This window comes from Henckelia pumila, chromosome 2 (assembly GCF_033568475.1).
Source record: "Henckelia pumila isolate YLH828 chromosome 2, ASM3356847v2, whole genome shotgun sequence".
NCBI classification, from domain to species: Eukaryota; Viridiplantae; Streptophyta; class Magnoliopsida; order Lamiales; family Gesneriaceae; genus Henckelia; species Henckelia pumila.
In genome coordinates, this window is record NC_133121.1 from 128,704,982 (window position 1) to 128,725,014 (window position 20,033).

The 20,033-nt window shown below is 32.6% G+C and overlaps 4 protein-coding genes across 4 annotated transcripts; 1 reads left to right on the plus strand and 3 right to left on the minus strand.

Moving 5' to 3' along the window:
• The first annotated feature begins 1,227 nt into the window (after nt 1-1,227).
• Nucleotides 1,228-5,831, plus strand: LOC140881831 (mitochondrial adenine nucleotide transporter ADNT1-like). Its single transcript, XM_073287437.1, has 8 exons — nt 1,228-1,608; nt 2,431-2,479; nt 2,575-2,738; nt 3,311-3,348; nt 3,879-3,991; nt 4,082-4,195; nt 4,828-5,175; nt 5,421-5,831. Exons 1-8 carry the CDS (start codon nt 1,451-1,453, stop codon nt 5,502-5,504), a joined length of 1,068 nt encoding a protein of 355 aa, XP_073143538.1. The 5' UTR covers nt 1,228-1,450; the 3' UTR covers nt 5,505-5,831.
• Nucleotides 5,832-11,994: 6,163 nt separating this feature from the next.
• On the minus strand, nt 11,995-14,777 carry LOC140884275 (uncharacterized). The gene is made up of 2 exons (XM_073290985.1): nt 12,711-14,777; nt 11,995-12,627 (listed from the first exon to the last, which is right to left on the minus strand). The coding sequence occupies exons 1-2, from the start codon at nt 14,611-14,613 to the stop codon at nt 12,476-12,478; spliced, it is 2,055 nt and encodes a 684-aa protein (XP_073147086.1). The 5' UTR covers nt 14,614-14,777; the 3' UTR covers nt 11,995-12,475.
• Nucleotides 14,778-15,856: 1,079 nt separating this feature from the next.
• LOC140883540 (uncharacterized) lies at nt 15,857-19,069 on the minus strand. The gene is made up of 4 exons (XM_073290053.1): nt 18,931-19,069; nt 16,342-18,860; nt 16,167-16,271; nt 15,857-16,088 (listed from the first exon to the last, which is right to left on the minus strand). Exon 2 carries the CDS (start codon nt 18,852-18,854, stop codon nt 17,223-17,225), a length of 1,632 nt encoding a protein of 543 aa, XP_073146154.1. The 5' UTR covers nt 18,855-18,860; nt 18,931-19,069; the 3' UTR covers nt 15,857-16,088; nt 16,167-16,271; nt 16,342-17,222.
• Nucleotides 15,979-17,152, minus strand: LOC140878389 (uncharacterized). Its single transcript, XM_073281991.1, has 4 exons — nt 16,748-17,152; nt 16,342-16,698; nt 16,211-16,271; nt 15,979-16,088 (listed from the first exon to the last, which is right to left on the minus strand). Exons 1-4 carry the CDS (start codon nt 17,150-17,152, stop codon nt 15,979-15,981), a joined length of 933 nt encoding a protein of 310 aa, XP_073138092.1.
• Nucleotides 19,070-20,033: the final 964 nt, after the last annotated feature.

Consider the following 20,033-nt stretch of genomic DNA (forward strand, 5'->3'; position numbering starts at 1 on the left):
GTTAATCTATGCTACAACAAAAATAATCTTTATCTACGTGAGTCAACTCATTTTAGTAAAAAAATTCACAATATACGTATCGATAATCTAAGAGCTAAGATTTTAGCATATCACAAACGTAGAAGCATCCCAAAACTCACTACCACTGACAATTAAATTAAAATCACAAGTGGACTATAAATAATAAACTATTTTGTTTTTCAAAAATGTTGTGGTTATGGTAATACAACGAATATAATCTACAAAAGTTTTGGTGGACTATTTTCATGTAGCGGCGGCCCAAGTCCACCTACTGAATCTCTGACCACCACACATTTTTCCCATGTACAAGTACAACTAATAACTAAAAATTTAAACACAGATTATCTGTCCTTTATCCCTTTCCAAGGGCCACTTTTTGCTGTCTTCCAAAAATTCATCTCACATTAATTCCCTAAAAAAAGTCTTTAACAATCAATTAGTGCAATGGTAAAAGGAGTTCGACGTAAATAAGCTCGCGTTTTGATCGGACGATTTGGATTAAAAAATATATTTAAAATAATGTTATATTTGAAGTGAATTTGAAATCCACTCCAATCATTCAAAAAATAGCCAATTGAGATACAAAATTTCATGTACGGATTTGACAAGCAAATCGATAAAAAAATTTTATTATAAATTTGAAATCTATAATTCGGAAGTCTTTGCAATCACTTAAAAAAATGATTGTTAAATTTTGACTTAAAAACATTCATTTTTGTATGTTTTTTAAACTCAAATTATGTGTAAGCTTATGTTTAACTTAATTGAAATACATAATCTAGTCATATGATGATTATGATTCTTCAAAAATGATTCTAATAAAAAAAGTCAATGTTAAAATCACTCTAATAACTTATTTATCAAACACTACCCAACTTTGATTTTTAGATTTCCACATTTGTTTCCTAACACTGCCAACTTTTGATTTTTCTTAACTTTATAATCTATAATTTAATCACTTATACAAAAACATAATTTTTTACAATCACATCCTTAGATTTTGAAGAAGTGTCTAATAATTTTTTTAAAATTGAATTATGAATTCGTACAGCCAATAGAATAGAATCTAGTTTTTTTTTTTTTTTTTTTTGACAAAAGAATAGAATCTAGTTTTAGAAGGGAATCACACATAATTATTATCTCCTAGTAATAATTATAATTATGACGATAATAATTATTAAAACAGATAATGAAGAAGCTGTGGACACTCCCAGCCGAACGCCGTCAAATATAAAAGACCAGACACACTGAAACACACACTTACTACGTGCAATATTGTCCCCCCGATTCTTTTCGCCGCCGACGGCTGCCTCGAAAGCGACGATATGATTCAACTTCGCGTAGGTTGAACGATTCGATTTGATCACCGATCGGAGGAATTTTTTGTTTAATTTTATTTATTGCCTCGGGGATTCTTTTGGAGGATTTGATGGCATCGGAGGAGGTGAAGACGAGCGAATCGGCGGTGTCTAAGATTGTCACTCTGGCGGAGGAGGCGAAACTCGCCAGGGAAGAAATCAAGCCTACCAAGTACCAACTTTACAGTATTTGCAAATCTCTAGTTGCTGGTGGTGTTGCTGGAGGCGTGTAAGTGTTTTTCAGTTTATATAATAAATGTGTGTACATAGTCCGTCGAGAGTGTGCTCAATACACGATTATCTTAATGTATTCTTTTGAATATAATATAAAATTTGTGTGATTGTCCTTCGAGACCTTGGTAGGGAATGGAGTTGACCGAAGAGTATATTTATGATAATCGAGTAGAAAATTTGATAATTTGCGATACTCGTTACCCACAGAGCTGTGTTCTAGATGCAGTCATGTAAATCCATCTTTCTGGACTGCTTTGATGGAGTAGTCATGCTCGACTATGACTCAAATGAACAACAACTGAAGTGCGCAATTGTAGTTATATGTGCATTTCTCGTGCCTTGGAAAAAGAATCAGCTGCAAAATTTCGAGCTTTAAATTTTATACCATTCCTTACAATTAAGGGTGTCTGTCTCCTAAAAAAAAAGGGTACCTGTCTCTTTGATCCATTATTTCTTTGCTTTAGCTGATAGAAATTAATTTGTAAGGAATTAAATTCACTTGGAAATCGGAATGATGAATGGGCAACATAAATTTTTGAGCTGCTTGAAGTGGATGAATTGTCGGCTCAATCTTGCGGTGCATTTGGACTGGAAGTATGCATTTGAAAATAACCAATTGAGGAGATATTATTTATTACACATGAGTGTGCCCTGAGGAGAAGACAGTAATTCGAAAGGCGCATGAGTTTTGTTTGGCTTTTAGCTCTGGCTGCTGGATTTCTTTTCCTTTCCAGTCTTTTTTCTGATTGACCGGCTACGAGTTTCTTATTCATGGTTAAATCAATGCATGTGACTGACTTGTTGCATGATCTTGCAGGTCGCGGACAGCTGTAGCCCCATTAGAGAGATTGAAAATTTTACTGCAGGTTTGTTTTGTTCAACTTATTGGCCTTTTCTTATCCTTCTCCAGCTCTCGAATCAGTGGCAAAGTTACATCACATAAGTTTTAATTCTGTGTCAGGTTCAAAATCCACACAACGTAAAGTACTGTGGTACCATTCAAGGCTTGAAGTATATTTGGAGAACTGAGGGGTTTAGAGGAATGTTTAAAGGCAATGGCACTAATTGTGCTCGAATTGTCCCAAATTCAGCCGTGAAGTTCTTCAGCTATGAGCAGGCTTCCAAGTACGGCCCTAAAAAAAGTAGAATGTGTATGCACTTGGTTTTTTCCCATCGAAATAGTCTGAAATTACACGTCCATTGTTTTGATCTTGGTTTTCTACCTGAATTCACATTAGCTTGTCCTTGTTGGTTTTTCCAATTCAACTTTGTTAAATTATGTTTTTCGAACAAACATGATATTGGAGTCACCAGATTTGGTTTATGACCAGTCTCTTGCCTACCCACTGTCAACATGCTTCACTTTCTTATCTTTCTTTTCCGATCAAGTTTTCTTGGATCATTAAACCTTTTTAGCGGCTCTTGTTCATTCAGAGTGTGGGATTGGAGATAATGCGTTATCTTGCATAACTGGTGACTCTGTTCTATCTGTGGACCCTACCATGGAAGACTTTAGGGTTAACATTTCTGATTGTTAGTGTGTGTAATTTGATATTGATTTGTCACAAGGATTTTACGCTATTAATGTAATGAGGCGTGAATATGCGCAACAGAGTTAGAGCTAATAAAAATTGGATCCAAATTAGATGAGTTTGTCATTCTCCATCTTATTTATTGAATTTGTTTTCTTGTTGCAGGGGTATACTATATCTGTATCGGCAGCAAACCGGAAATGGTATGCTTTAGTTACTATATGTTTCCGGTTTGCTTTTGTTACTATACGTAGTTGCTAACCAACTAATTGCACGCACATACACGTACTGTTATTGTATTTATGCTAATAGTTGCCATTTGAATCAAAGGTCTATTTTTGATTTTGTGGGTGATAAATCTTTTGGCTAGTTGAATTATCTATATGGACCTTTCGATGTTTTCATGAATGTAATAACATAATCAAACTCGCAAGCAAATTAGTGAAACTTGGGCTACTATGCTGTTGATGCTTTTGACTAACTAGTTTCCCCACATTAATGGTCAGCTTCTTATTGATTTACATCTATAATCTGCTGAGTAGTTCAATGTTTCATTATCTCAGCAATCTACATTATTATTGCCATCTCAAGGTCCTAAAATTAGTGAAGTGCTTCTGGCATAAAATCTGGACATCATCAGTTTTTCTGCATGCTGATAGGTTTTATTAAAGGAATGCATAGGTAGGTCCATAGAAGCATGTATTGATGAATTTCTTTCTTATTTGTTTTGCAGAGGATGCACAGCTGACTCCTTTATTACGGCTGGGAGCAGGAGCTTGTGCTGGAATTATTGCCATGTCCGCAACATACCCAATGGACATGGTTAGAGGCAGGATTACTGTGCAGGTATCACAAATACTCCTTAAGATGAGCTTTTCGGAGATTGTTGAGCTTTTGTTAACTTCTATATGACTGTCATCTTCTTCTATGCTGCAGACTGAAAAGTCTCCTTTCCAATACAGAGGAATGTTTCATGCTTTATCAACTGTTCTTCGTGAGGAAGGTTTTCGTGCTCTCTACAAGGGTTGGCTCCCTTCTGTCATTGGTGTTGTAAGTCCCGGCATCATTTGTACTTCCGCATCTCTGAGTATTGCCACAATATTTCTGACAGTTTTCCTTTTCCCTCCACTATGTTATGAAGTGGTGATCTAACATGCATCATGCATGTTTTCGTTTGTTAAAATCTGTAGCATGCTCATATCTTGCAAAATAATTTGAATCAATGTTACAATTGTACTTAAATGACTGCATTTGCCATTTAGCATATGAGTGGTCAGAGAATCGTGAGACGATATGGCCTGAATGATAGAACTTTTCAAATTGGCTATTAAGCTGAAAAAAGTTCGGATTTCGCAGCTTAAGAACTACTGTTTACCATTTCTACTGATTCTGTGAATTTGGTTTTCTTATGGCTGGAACTTATTCGTGCCGACTCTTTTTTTGCTTTGCCATAGTTATTGATATGAAAGGAGTGTTACTTGTAAAGATGTGTAATACATATTTTTCTGCTCAGTTGACCATGTAATGATTTGTATCCCTTTCCGAATGATATCAAACTGCATTTGAAAGTGAAGGTTGTCATTGCGACTGCAGGATGCGAATTAGCATCTTTCTCTTGCGATTGCTGTCCCCCTTCTCTTGCCTTTTCGGGGAAACTTATTCTCTTCTTTTATTTTCCTTAGGTTCCTTACGTGGGTCTCAACTTTGCTGTGTACGAATCTCTAAAAGATTGGTTGGTTAAATCCAAAGCCTTTGGGCTTGTTGGTGAAGATGATGAATTAGGTGTTGCAACAAGGCTCGCGTGTGGGGCTGCAGCAGGCACAGTTGGACAAACTGTTGCTTACCCACTCGATGTTATTCGTAGAAGAATGCAGATGGTAGGATGGAATCATGCTGCTTCAATTGTCACTGGTGATGGAAGGAGCAAGGTCGCCCTTGAATACACGGGCATGATTGATGCTTTCAGAAAAACTGTGAGGCATGAGGGTTTTGGAGCATTATACAGGGGTTTGGTCCCTAATTCAGTGAAGGTTAGTCTTCAATTATATAGCTTTGAACTTCCTGATAATGATGCTGTATGTGGAATCTTGATTTGGATGAAAGAATTGTGTACTTAAAAATCAACGACTTGAGCATCATGTTGGCTGCTTATTGTATGTGAAAATGAATTCCAAATTTGTTTCCATATCTGGTTAAAGTTTCCTAGCATTTTCATGACGAAAACTAATCTTACAAGCATTTGCCTGAGTTACTAAATGTTGCCATGCCTGTTCAGGTTGTCCCATCAATAGCCATTGCGTTTGTCACATACGAACAAGTGAAGGCACTACTTGGGGTAGAGATTAGAATATCTGACTGACCAAGATAGAGCTTTGACCTTCATTCAATGGAGTTGGAAAGAAAAAGGATCGATCAATATGTTCTCCTCTTCTCGGTGATGGTCCTAATCCGAGTTTATGTTCATTAGTCTTGTTTTACCTGTTTTTTCATCTGGGTTGGTAATTTAGCTACTTGGTCGAATGCCTGTTTCGATCAAAGTATTAGCTAGTGTGAACAGAATAATGCAATAAATATTTTTTCCAGCTTGATTGGTATGTAGGTAGCTTCTGAATAGCTTTGTACTTTTGACGGACAAATCTGCGTACTCCTTGTTTACAAGGTTTCATGTTCCTGCCTCCTGGTATAAGTTTTGAAATTCACGTTTCAAAATTGAGATTCGAAAGGCGCGATTACGCTTCTTTTCACATTGTTGAAGTAATTTAGCACACGCTTTAAAAATGTGTAGATAAAATTTATTATATTTTCCCTTGCAATTGTTGCTTATAGTTGGCAATGGCATTTGATTGAGTTGCAAAATTCCATTCGAATAATGGTGTTATTTTTTTAAAAAAAAATCAGTCAATTTTGCAGAAAGAACATATTATTCATCCGATCATCCTCTAACGGGTACACGGGTTATTTTGGTAATGAAATGCACCTTATGATAATAACTTCACCATGTATCTCATATCTCAAGTAATATTAATGTCAATCGTATTATCGTATTAAAACATGAGCCATTCAAATTGTGAATAAAGTGCGTTTCTATTTTCCAAGAAAACCAGTCGTTCAAAAAATTAAATTTCACAATTTGCAACTTTTATTTAAGACTATAAAATTGCACGTGCAACGCACGTGACACGTTATAATAATTTTATTAGTTGATTGCTTAAATTTTTTAATTAAGTGTTATAAATTTTACTATCAATTTCAAACTTTGGTTATAATGATTTGATTTCTAATTATTATTGAAGTGAGAACATTATGTCTTTAATTTTTTCTCTTTACGATCGATTTGTGGTATCTAATCGATACTTTTATGTTTTATACCTTGGATTTAATTTATTTTTTTAATTAATGACTTTAAAACAATAACATATGTTATATATTTGCCGAGAAATGTAAAAAAATACATTGATTTTTTATAAACCGTAAGACTGAGCGTTTGAATTTTATTAAAAGCTATATATAGTTGATATATAATTGTGCAATTCAAATATTTTAATATGCGTAACAGTTCAAACACTACATTTTGATTGTTTTACATAGCAAAGAGATAATTATTGTACCCAATAATCTCCTCCCAATAATTATGCTTGCAATCAATGTGAATCGAAGTCATGACCTTCACTTTGATACATATTGTATGGCCGAATGCTTATTGCATTTTCAATAATTATAGTCATTGGTAACAATACTAATCTAATATTTTAAACTATGTTGTATCTCAAACATCACGTTCGATTGTTCTTCTCAGTATGAATAGTTATTGCACTTCAACAAAAGTAATATCTGTTAAATAATAATTTTACTTCTATTGATTTGTAAGTTAAAACAGTAATTTATTTGAAAGTTAAAACAATAATTTATTTGAAAAAAAATAATTTTTTTAGTTCCATTAATACATCACATTTTGATTTTTAGTCAATTGATTTGTCAAATTTAAGTTTTAATACGCTAACTTTTAATTTTGACTGTTTTTAATCCAATTGTTGACGTAACATCTAATAAGTCAAAAAAATTTTAAGTTGCATCATTATTATAATGCCCATGTCAGTATTTTTTGATGCAAAATAAAGCATTTTCAAGTGTCACCACAACAATTAGGTATAAATAGATTAAAATAAAATTTAGTATACAAAAAACAAATTTTGAAAACTTAGTAACCAAAACCTAAAATTTAAATAGTTAGTGAATAATAATAATAATTTTTTAATTTAAAAGTTTTAGTTGTAGATAAAATTTGATCTTCTATGAATAAAGTGCATCTAAATCATATATATTTTTTACGTTTGATAAAACATGATGTTTATATGACTTGCTTTGATTTTCAAGTTTTTTGCTCATGCATAATACATTTATAATTTTGTGTATATTTTTTAACGTATTGAATAACTTTGTTTCGTTAGCTTTGAAAATCAAATTTAATATACATTGAATAATATTTAGCATATAAAATAATTAATGTCCTAACAAAAATACAATACAAAATAAATTTTTCTAACATAAAATCTTATGTTAAAGTATTAACAAATTTATGCCAAAAAAATAATTTAGTCATACAATTATTTATTTAATTAATGATAAACATAATTGTTTCATAATTTTGTCATAATCTTATTTTAAAATAAAAAATATTAATATGTAAATGTCTCTTTTTTTTTTTCTTCCTTTTTTTAAAAAATCATATACATATAATATGCAATAATCAAGGTAAACTTTTTTTATTTCTTCAAATCTTGTAATATTTTTTTCAGTAAACTATCATAGTTAGATTACATAGTCATCACCATTAGTTTTATAATATTATTCCTACAATCTAGAATATCAAAAATTTTATTTAGATTACTAAATTCAAAAAAAAAATTAACGAATTAAAACGAATTGATTGGATATAATATGAGAATATCTTTCATTTATATGTGAAATATAGTCTCAATTATTTATGATCTGATTTACTTGTCTTGAACCAGATGACTAAATTAATGATTCAATTTATTTTTTTCGCGAAACTATAATGACCGAAATATTATGTTAAAAATTTTAGAAAACTAAAACATAGGGATGGTGATAAAGGTTGAAAGTAAGTTGTAAAATTAATATATAATTTTTAGATTAAAATAACTTTCAATTAATAAAACTTTAACTTTAGAACATGAATTAAATATTTATAATTAATTCACATAAATAAATAAATAGACATAAAATTAAATACTCATTGAAAAAGCTACAAAATGACATAAAATAACCTTGAAAATGACAAAAAGTTAGTCATTGAATGAAATAAAATAAATACAAAACTGTAAATTCATAACTAAATAATCACTTTTATATAGGTAAATATTATATTATAATGTAGTTCAAACATCAACATGAAAGTTGGTCATAATTATATATTTTTTAATTTGAAAAAAAAAATATCAGTGTTGATTACACTTTTAGTTCAACACTAAAATATTTTTAATCCCAATATTTTTTTAAAGGATTACATAGTTAGTTATCACCATTATTTTTGTAGTCCCCCCTCTTAAAAAATGGAATTCCAAATATTTTTGTTAGCTTACAAAATGCAAAAAATAAACTAATTGATTGAATAAAAAATGATAATACATTTCTAATACAAGTGAAATAAAATCTCGATTTATGATATGATTTTATTTATCTTGAACAAGTCGATAAAAGTTAATAACTCGATTGAAATTTTTTGTTTTCTAAAAGTTTAATACTAAATTATGTTAAAAATTTAAAAGACTAAAAACATAGCGATGAAGATAAAACTTGAAAGTAAGGTAAAAAAAAGTAATAATTTTTTTAGATTTATAGACAAATAAAAAATATAGCTTTCAATTGATAAAACTTTCGTTTCGAACATGAATTAAATATTAGCAATTAATTTTATCTACAATAAATACATAGATATATACAAATTAAATACGCGTTGAACAAAACTATACAATGAATAAAAAACTTCAAAAACTTTAAAAATAACAAAACTAATTATTAAATTCATAAATAAAGTGCTACTTTTATATAGATATAGATATAGATAAATTTTCAGTTATATATATATATATATATATTATTAATAATAAGTATTATACTATAGTTCAAACATCAACATGAATATTTGTTTACCTTCGATTCGATAAAAAGCATAAATGTTGTTGATTACACTTTTAGTTTATCACTGAAATATTTTTTGTCCCTAAAGTTTTCTAAGATATTACTTAGTTAGGAATCATTGTTAATTTTATAGTTATTTTTCGTAAAAATAGGAATACAAGAAATTTTAGTTAAATTACCAAATTCCAAAAAATAAACGAATTGATTGAATAAAGTATGAGATACGTTTCCCATATAAGTAGAATACAATATCGATTTATGATTATGATATGATTCTACTTGTTTTGAATCAGATGATTAAAATTAATGATTTGATTTAATTTGTTATTTGTTTAAAAGTTTAATAATCAAAATATTATGTTAGAAGAATGAAGACTAAAAGCATAGCGTTGAAGATAAATGTTGAAAATAATTTCACAAAATTAATAAATTTCTTTGATGTAGAGAAATTTTTTTTTAATATAGCTTTCAATTAATAAAACTTTAATTTTAGGACATAGGTTAAATATTAGCAATTATGTTTACTTATAATAAATAAATAGATACAAATTAAATACTCACTAAATAAAACTACAAAATGACATAAAAAAATTCAAAAAGTATTTGGAATGACAAAAAAATTAACCATTAAATGAAATAAATTGAGAATAAAAATAAAAATTTAATTTTAGGACATGAATTAGAATAAATGAATAGTAACATGCAAATTAAATACGCATTGAATAAATTTATAGAATGACCTCAAAAACCTTAAAAAGTCTTGGAAATGACAAAAAATTAACTATGAAATGAATTAAAATGATGACAAAAATGTAAATTAACAACTAAACTTTAATTTTTGGGCATGAATTAAATATTAACAATTAATTTTATCTAGAATAAATAAATAGTGACAAATTAAATATGCATTGAATAAATCTATAAAATGACATAAAAACCTCAAAAAACGACCCACGTCCTTCCATCGCAACTCTTCCCAGCCCGTAGCATGGGCTCGTACCGCATTATTCGACGGGCATCGCACTCATGACCTTCCCACTCCTGGCAGTGGGTTTTTGCCCTCCCTAGGAATAGAACCTTGCACCTCCAGGCTTAAGGACTTAAATCAATATGACATTAACGTATAAGTAACAAACGAGCAGACGGTATTTATAATACAAATAATAATTACAAAAAAAATAAAATAAAAAAAAGAGATAAACAATAGATAAAGAAAGATAAAAATAATAATGTTAAATTTTTGTTTAGGTAAATGATAGCAGTTATTATTATAATAAAAATATGTCTATGAATCTAATTTGTAAAAATTTAAATTCAGTTTAGTGAAACCAAACTTTAAAAACAAAATTCGAAATTAATTATCGCAAAAGAAAATGGGGAACAAATAGAAGAAAGATAAGTGACTAAGAATTAATTAATTTATAAAACCATAAAATACAATACTAAAATAAAGGAAAGTTCAATATGTACATGTAAATAATAATAGTTTATTAAAAAAACACAAACCAAAAATAAAGTAACAATCTACGAATAATAATAATAATTATAATAATAAATTATAATAAAAAAAATACAAACAAAAAATACAATGACAATCTACGAATAATAATAATAATAAATTATAATAATAGTTATCAGGGGATAATGTGTTAATTTGTAAATTTAAGAATTCAATCTACTTAAAGAAAAATGTTAATTTAAATCTTTTTTTAAACAAGTAAAAGCAAAAAAAAAAAAATTTAAAAAAAATAAAAAGATAAGATATATGGGTAAGCGATAGTGTGTGTTTATCTATCAAACTTTTAATTCAAATTCAATGTAGAAAAAACAAAATACAAAACTGAAATAACTAAAAAAAATTGAAATTCATGAACCATAATCAGTGAAGCAGACCTTGTGACAAAAAGCTGATACTACAGTGGGTCGCCTGTAGTGGATTGTTGAAAGTTTAATGAAAGATGTATGACCAATTAATATAGAAAAACTATATAACCAAGTTAATAAGAAATAATAATTAATGAAACGGATTTAAATGTATTGGAATTCCAAGAATGCAGAATAAGCTGCATTAATTGGGCAGACATAGGAAATATGCTTGGAACTTTATTATGACAGCTAAAGGGAATTATGCAATTACGTGTATAACCTCAAAAACCAAAAAAAATATGTGCAAATTATTATATAAAATGGTGAAAATGTAAATTCACAATGCATTAATTGGACAAACATAGGAAATATACTTGAAACTTTATTATGGCAGCTAAAGAAAATTATGCAATTACGTGTATACCTTAAAAACCAAAACAAATATGTGCAAATTATTATATAAAATGGTGAAAATGTAAATTGACAATGGTATGTGAGACTTTTATATATATATATATATATATAGTTCTTTTATTGTGCCCAACTCTATATGCCCAACTCCATGCCCACCATGTACAATATGTGATAAGTCAACTCATCAATTGTGTTGGTCAACTCACATATTGTACATGGTGGGCATGAAGTTGGGCATATGAGTTGGGCACCATAAAAGAACTCTATATATATATATATATATATATAGATATAGATTGTTAAAATAATTTGGTAGTGGTAGTAAATCTGCTTTAATTCTCATATATGTATCTGTAGTAGGGTATAATTGCGATGTGTTTGTGGTGGGAGCAGGATTCATCTTTACCGCTGCAGTTATCTCTACCGACAAGATGAAGTTGACTCGCCAAAATTCATCTCCAATTCCTTGTAAGCAACCTGTTCGATAAAAGTACCGATAAAAGAGGTTTGAAGCACGCAATTCAGCAGAGATGCAGAACTATTGATCATATTACTCATTACAATAAACTGCAGATTTGAAGCACTCAATCTATTCTGATGTGACTGACAATCGATGCCAAAAATAGAAAGTGTGCAAACAACATTATGTGGCCTATTCAACTGTAATCTTTAGGAAATGTACATATGTTTACGGTGTACACGAGACAAGATGACAATTTTTGAGAGTTAATATTGCATGGAACATGGGGGCAAAACCAGTCCCTTTTACTTGATTTCGTATCCAGAGCCCTAAGAATCAAAAGTGACATGGCTAGAAATCATTAGCTGTACCTACAAAAGTGTTTCTACTTGGATTAGGGATCAAATTCTATTCAAGGGCATGGCAGATCAAGACAGTTCGGAATCTGATACATGACCGGATCCCCTCCTTGTTCTAGGACTCATGGTCATCAATTGACTTTCAGAATTCAAACGCAAACTGATGCTGCGGCCCCTTGGTGTTATCGGTGGAGGTCTTACCGACCTTCCCCTAGGCGTCCCTGTTAAAATAGTTCATAAAAATTTTGTGCTGACAAAAGGGAGTAAAAAAATGCATCATGTGAGAATTTGGTGAATGAATAACCTGGTTGTTTGTTAGTCTTGACTTCTAATGATTTCTTTGATAATGAGAGCTTCCTGATCATTATTTCCGGAGAAGGTGAAGATCTTCTTTCTGTTGGCGAAGTGAACGGGTCCTCCACTGTTATGTTCTCATCTCCATATGCTGAAGTTTCTTCACTGCCTGATTCAGAGTTATCTCTGTGACTTGCACAGGTTCTCTCCCTCTCTGTGACTCTGTATACGAACATTTGGAACGGGATTTGGGATGTAGACTGAAAATTTGAACACCCCATGTAAGGAAAGCTTTTGACAATCCCTGCCTCGATGTCGACAAAGTCCACTGGGGGCATTGGCAGGTCTGTTTGGCTAAGTTCAGGATTCATGGCCAAGAAACGCTTGATATAGCGAAGAATCCGACAGATAGATGAGAAACTAGGGCGTTGACTTGGATCCGTATGCCAGCACTTCTTTGTTAAGTTTGTGATGTATTTAGGCGAATGAAACGGGAATAACGGCCTCTCTCCTGCCCTTATGTTGCGACTCATTTTATCTCCTTGAAGATGGGCATCTTCGAAAGGGACTTTACCAGTTACAATCTCAAAACATATCATCCCAAAACTGTAAACATCACACTTCTCTGTGTACTTCAAGTTTCCTCCATCTCCCAAATATTCCTGCTCAGATAGCACTTCTGGAGCGTACCAGATGACTGGAGGTTGTACGTTCGGACTTGTCGAGGTCTTTTTCTGGTTAAGACTAATAGAAACCGATAGGCCAAAACCTGATACTTTGGCGTGTAAGTATCCATCCGAGTTGCCATTTCTTGCTTTTACAAGTATGCTGGAAAGGTTCAACTCTCCGTGGTAGATTTTCTTCGAGTGGAGATATTCCATCCCTCTCGCTATTTGCAGCATTAGATCAACTGCAACCGGAAGAGAAAAAGGTATTCGTTTCCTCGCCCCACATATCTCCTTGATATAGCTTGAAAGATCTCTATTCATGAGTTCCATAACCAAGAAACACTCTTTCTTTTCCTCATCTGCGAAGCTGCAGATAACATGCATTATGTTCGGATGAGAAAGGCTTAATTCCTTTGAAATATCAGGAATTAGTGGTTCGACATCCCCAAAGAAGTGCCTTAAAGCAAAGCTTTCACCTAGCCATTGAATCTCTTTATATTGGCTTCCACTCCCCAACCGCCTCCTCACCTGGTAATCTTTGGAGTTCACTAAAGTAGAGGAAGGTAACAGTTTATCCTCTGCCGTTTCTGAGGTAGTCAAGTTCGTCAAAAGAAGATCTGCTAGACGGTTATCCCTCTTCGAAGTTAAAGAACCCGATGTTTTCTTTTCTTGTATCATCTTTAGCAGCAGCCATCTATCTTCATTCCAAACCGAATCCAATCGAGTACTTAACTCTTGTGAAACCAAGTACTCCTTTCCAAATTTCCACTCAAAAATTCTGGGGTCTTTCCAATATTTCTGATACTTGAGAGAATAAACAGCCTTTCTCTTCTGTATCTCATCTTGATCCCAACCCGATATCTCCCCAGCCATTTCGATGGCTTCAACGACCACCGGAATGCAACTGAGCAAGTTGTGTACATGAAATTCGACACAGTCAGCATTTTGATAAAGATAAATGGCTTTAGCCCACCAATCCTTCGGTTCCAAGCACTGCCTGATGTAAAATTCTCCTTCTTTGAATACTCTAAGCAGATCCCTCAACGGATTTTCAATGATTTTCCATTTTGTGCTCTTCTCTTCAAATCTCAGATTCTGTTTCATTTCCTCTGCTATTGTGTTATATCCTGAATTGAACATATCAACCAATAAACAGCATTGCCTCTGGTTAAATATGTTGTTTTTGAATACCATCAGAGCATTTAAACTTCCTACGGCCTCTCCAATCTGCCTGAATTGCTCCATTCCTGATATTTCACACGGATCAAAGGATAGAATATTTGACGATGGATGTGGATTGGTTACACGTTCATGCCGACAGCGGATTTCGAAAATGGATCTATGTTCCTGGCAACCAGCAATCTGATCATCAGGAAGCCCGAACAACCTGTTCTATCATTAAAAATGAAATATTTGGCCTTTTTTCATTTTGAGAGAAATGTATCATTCATGGCATCAAATGATTGTATAGAATTTTGATCTTGGATGAATCTACAATCCGGAGAAACCAAAGAAATGAGACAAGATTCGAAATTTGCAGTGTATGTGTCCCCCAAAAGAACACCTGGCAGATTTTAAGGTTTGTTTTGATGGAGGCTCAATATGCCATTTAATTTGCATGGTTTGAACCATTTAATATACTAGTTTCTCGACCAGACTAATGTGAAAAGTGGGAGACAGATTTGGTTTCAGAATCTAACCATTTCATTGGGTAATCACTCAAAATTGAGACAGAATTGGGTCCCCAAAATCCCAAATTGCCCTTTGGAAGCAAGAATGAGACAGAATTCTAGTTATGAAAACTATCGATTGTGATACGTACCTATATTATGTAGTATGAAATATTTGTATAAATTTGTCATTCTCGAATACATCAAAAGATCATTTTTCTCACAAAATTTATCACTAAAATGGAAAACTATTTATTATAATGTCTATTGCAGATCAGGTTTTTATTTATTTATATATTTATTTTTTTATCGATTATTTATTTATTTAGTAATAGAGTCACGTGGTCAAAAGTTTAAAGCTTGTATATTTCATTTGAGCAAAATGCACGGCACCCACTCATAAAATTAAAAAAGAGCATATTTATACCCTCAACAAAATAAATAGGCTTAGCATCTCCAATGTTTTTTCAAAAATAGCATACTTACTCTTTTTACTTGAGATTGTTGGAACACGCACATACAATGCAACTGAAAATCAATATATTGTATTATTCTATTATGAAAACACAAAATTACCCCTTATATCGTCTCTTAAATTGTTACTGGAATTCAACTTACATTTTATACATATTCATCATAAAATTCTCCTAAATTGGTCATCTGATATTTGTTATAATATTATTCGTCATTATTTTTTTAATAATCATTCTGGTGAAAAAAAAATTAAGAATTGACAATATTTACTAGTTGGAGAATTAAATACAAGTAACAATATTTACTCTAATACTCCCAAAAGCATTTTCTTATAGTCAATAACATAAAGTCAAAATTATGTTAATACAAGGCCAAACAGTTGGGAATGATGTTGGTCCAGTCTAACAAAATAAATCTCATAAAGATCTTCATATTTCAAGATTTATACAAAATATTAGCAGTAGCTCTAGTTGGTCGTGCTTCCAAATTCTGCATTCGCACTAGCAATAGTTGTAATTGCAAATGTGTTGCCGACACCACTAAAGCTTGTTGCATCCCTCGTACTTGCATTCAAATCTTGCAAACACAACATATTTGCTTTCAGAAAATTATGCAATTCTACTAATTGCAAAAATATTTAATCTTGAAAGATACCTTGTGTTTTTTCCTGGCTTGTTTAACTGGTCTAAAAGTACTACTTGCTTGTGTGGAAGGCATCCCATTATCATGTTCATTAGATTTATTGACATCATCAGTTGCCTACAAAGAGAATCAAATTAGTAAGATTATACATACTTTTATTCTAAAAATAAAAACATAACTCACTGACCTTGTACAACTTTGATTTTGGATTAATGGGTTTGCTACATGTAGCTTTGTTGTGACCAAATTCTAAACATCTAGAACATCTGTGATTTAGTCCCTTTTTAACAGAAACTCCTCTGCTTTCATCTGCACTTTTTATTCTCTTTATCTTAGGTCTTCCTCGCTTCCTTTTAAATGGTGGTGGGTTTAATGGCTGTGACTCTGACTTGCAGTAATCTATTTCCCCTGGAACTGCATGAATAAAGTGTGTGTATCCTTTCAAATATTCAACCTTTGTGTAGCAAATGTCCACAAAATCTTCAATCTTTTGTCTATTATGAGCTATTGCAGCACATGCATGACAACATGGGTACCCACACAGCTGAAACAAGCCACATGTGCATGTTTTACTCCTTAAATTAACAACATACTGTCTGCCTCACAACACCATAGGCAGTCGCATATTGAACTTGATATTCAAGATCTCCTGAGTAGATGGGAAAACAACTCCTAGATATGTCTTGACATTTCTCGATCTTCTTCAAGATATTGGGACAGATTTTACCCGGGTATTTTTCCATCCCAGCCTTCCTCTCTTGTGTTTTTCTCATCAATTTGGTTCTAATGCCCTCTAGCATTGAGATAATTGGCTTTTCTCTATCTTCCAAGATGAAACTGTTGAATGATTCAGATATGTTGTTCACTAATACATCAGATTTGCAATGAGTTGTGAAATGGCTTTTTGCCCAATGAACAGCTGGGACTTTTAGAAGCCACTCATGGGCTATTTCAAGGACAGAATCAACCTTTGGATCTACTCGGACAATCTCATTCATCACTAAATTAAACTCATTTTTATTCCCAGTTGCTGCAGCTTTCCAGAATAGACCCTTTAGTTCAACACTACTAATTTTTTTTTAAAAAATTCTGATACATATGTCTTAGGCAAAACCTATGCTCAGAATCGGGAACCAAATCTTTTAGTGCCTCTATTAAGCCTTTTTGTCTATCACTTATAAATGTCCACTTATTTTCCCCCAATCCTCCAATGTCCTCCAACAGTTCTCTAAGAAACCAAGTCCAAGTATCTCTATTCTCAATCTCAACAATTGCAATTGCTATTGGCACCATACCATCATTACCATCTCTTCCAATTGCTGTAAGTAACTGACCCCCATGTACAGTCTTAAGGAAGCAACCATCAAGACCTATAATTGGTCTACAACTAGTTAAAAAGTTCATTTTCAGACCAGACAAAGAGTAATACAGTTTTCCAAAAGTTGGTGCAACACAATCCTCTCTAGTCCTGATTATAATTCGGCTACCAGGATTGTACTTCAACACGGTTTCGCAATAATTCCTAAGGATCTCATACTGCACATTATCAACCCCTCTGATACTCTGTAGAGCATATTTCTTAGCTCTGACTGCTTTCCACTTGCTAACATTTACACCACATTCCCTCTTAATGTAATTAATCAATTGATTTGTCTTAACATTAGGATTTTCTCTCACAACTTGTTCAATTTTCTTTGCCAAATACTTGTAGTTTGCATGCCAGTTAGTTGCTGCTTTAGAACATGTATGCCTACCTTTCAATGTTTTGATCTGAAAAGTTGGTCCACCCATTACTAATGAGGCATGAATCTTCCACTCACATTCTTCTTCTTTGCACATAGCTGTTATCCTACTTTTTTCATTTTTATAAAACACCACTTCAATGCCCCCTTTAACACTGACATCAGACAACACAAATTTAAATTCTCTTGCAGATTTGAATTTCATACCTACCATTAATTTGAAATTGGTCATGTCTTGTCCCTCTTTATAAACAGGATGCTTTGGAGCATCATCATCAGATCCATATACACTTAAAATCTCATCATCATCAACAACTGGGTCACTGCACCATCCATCATCAGTAGTAACTTCTTTACTCTTATTCTTTTTCTTTCGATCGTCAAACACCCCTTCATCAATAGACTCTTCACTAAATAAATCTAAATTATCTTCATCAGATGAAATTGAATATCCAGATTCTTTGTAGGATTCATCAGCATCATCATCAAAGTCACTTAAAACACCAAACCCAAAGCTTTCTGGTTCATCACTTCTAAGCACATCATGTACAGGAGCATCACCTACAAGTTTATCTCTTATCATAGGTTCTCTAAATTCCATAACAGGTACTTCGTTATCTTCTGGATCTAAAACTTGTAAAAGAATTGCTATTGTCTCCTCAATCCACAAAGTCAAATTATCTTCATTTTTGTAATGCTCATACAACACTGTTAAATCAGCAGCCCTCTTAATCTCAATAAGACCTCTCTCACTCACAATTCCAGGCAACCTAAAGAAAAACCTAACATTCAACATAATTCCCCCACACAATTTGTACAACTCGTACAAAGTAGAAAAATTTAACCTGTCCAAATTAGAATTCTTAACTTCATTCTTATCCCCTCCGACGTACTGCAATTTGGGGAAAAGTTCCAACCGGCCACCATACCAAACATCAACATCGATTAGCATATCCATCAACTCCTGATAAAAAAAATATGAATTAACAACAAAAATACTTAGCTTTCTAAGACAACAAACGAAATACACTTACCAATTTATTGAATGAATGCTTCTTCCTCGTCAACCCTCCATACGTTGCTCTGCCTCGGTTCTTCGATTGAAAACATCAGGGCAAATAAAAGTGAATGGTACTGCGCTTAAAAAAAAATGAATGGTAGTGGTAGTGGTCTGTCAGAAAGAAAAGTGAAATGGTCATGAAAATTCAATATAATAATATAAGGGTAAAATGGTCATGTATGGATCATTTTTTACATTTAATCAATTTGGGGCACGTGTGCTATTTTTTAAAAAATATTGGAGACGCTAAGCCTATTTATTTTGTTGAGGGTATAAACGTGCTCTTTTTTAATTTTATGAGGGGACGCTGTGCAATTTGCCCTATTTCATTTAGTTGGGAGTGAGCGATTTTTATCTACCAATATATTATTGTGACGACCCGATTCTAAATCTCTCAATCAACAAATAATCTATGAAACATACATTAAGGTCAAGAATCAAAGCCTCAAAGAAAAGAATTTTTTTTTTATACGAAGTGACCTGCGCGCGCGCGGGGCTCGCCCTTCGCGCGTGCGCAGTTCAATGGGGCAGCGACCCCTTGGGCTTGGCCTGCGCGCGCGCGCGAGCAGGGCTCGCCCGTGCGCAGGCCAAGCAGCCAGAAAAAAATAAAACTCTGCTGCTGTCAAATAATGTCCATGCTTCATTAAATCAGCTCAACTCATTGCAAGAAACATTATTCAAGTTCCAAAAAGCATGAAACAAGGTAAGTGAAGTCTTTAGTAAAATCATAGCATACAATACAACATCTCAAGGCAATAGCTACACCACTAGTTCAAGTAGCAAACACCCTAGACATAAGTTCATATCTATCAATTATACAACTCCACTCTAAACATAAGATCAACTTATATAGTGAAGTAGACAAGATTCAAGTCTAACAACTATACAACCATAACTCTTGATCTTATCATAAAAGTGACAGCAACTCGACTTCTATACCGGATCATCACTCTAATCTCTCAAGTCTCGATTTTTCAAGCCCTCCTTTGCCCTGTTCCTGAACCACCTGTTGCCATGCACACATACAAACATGACAACAGCCGGATAACTCCGGTGAGAAACATATTTTTCCAGTAA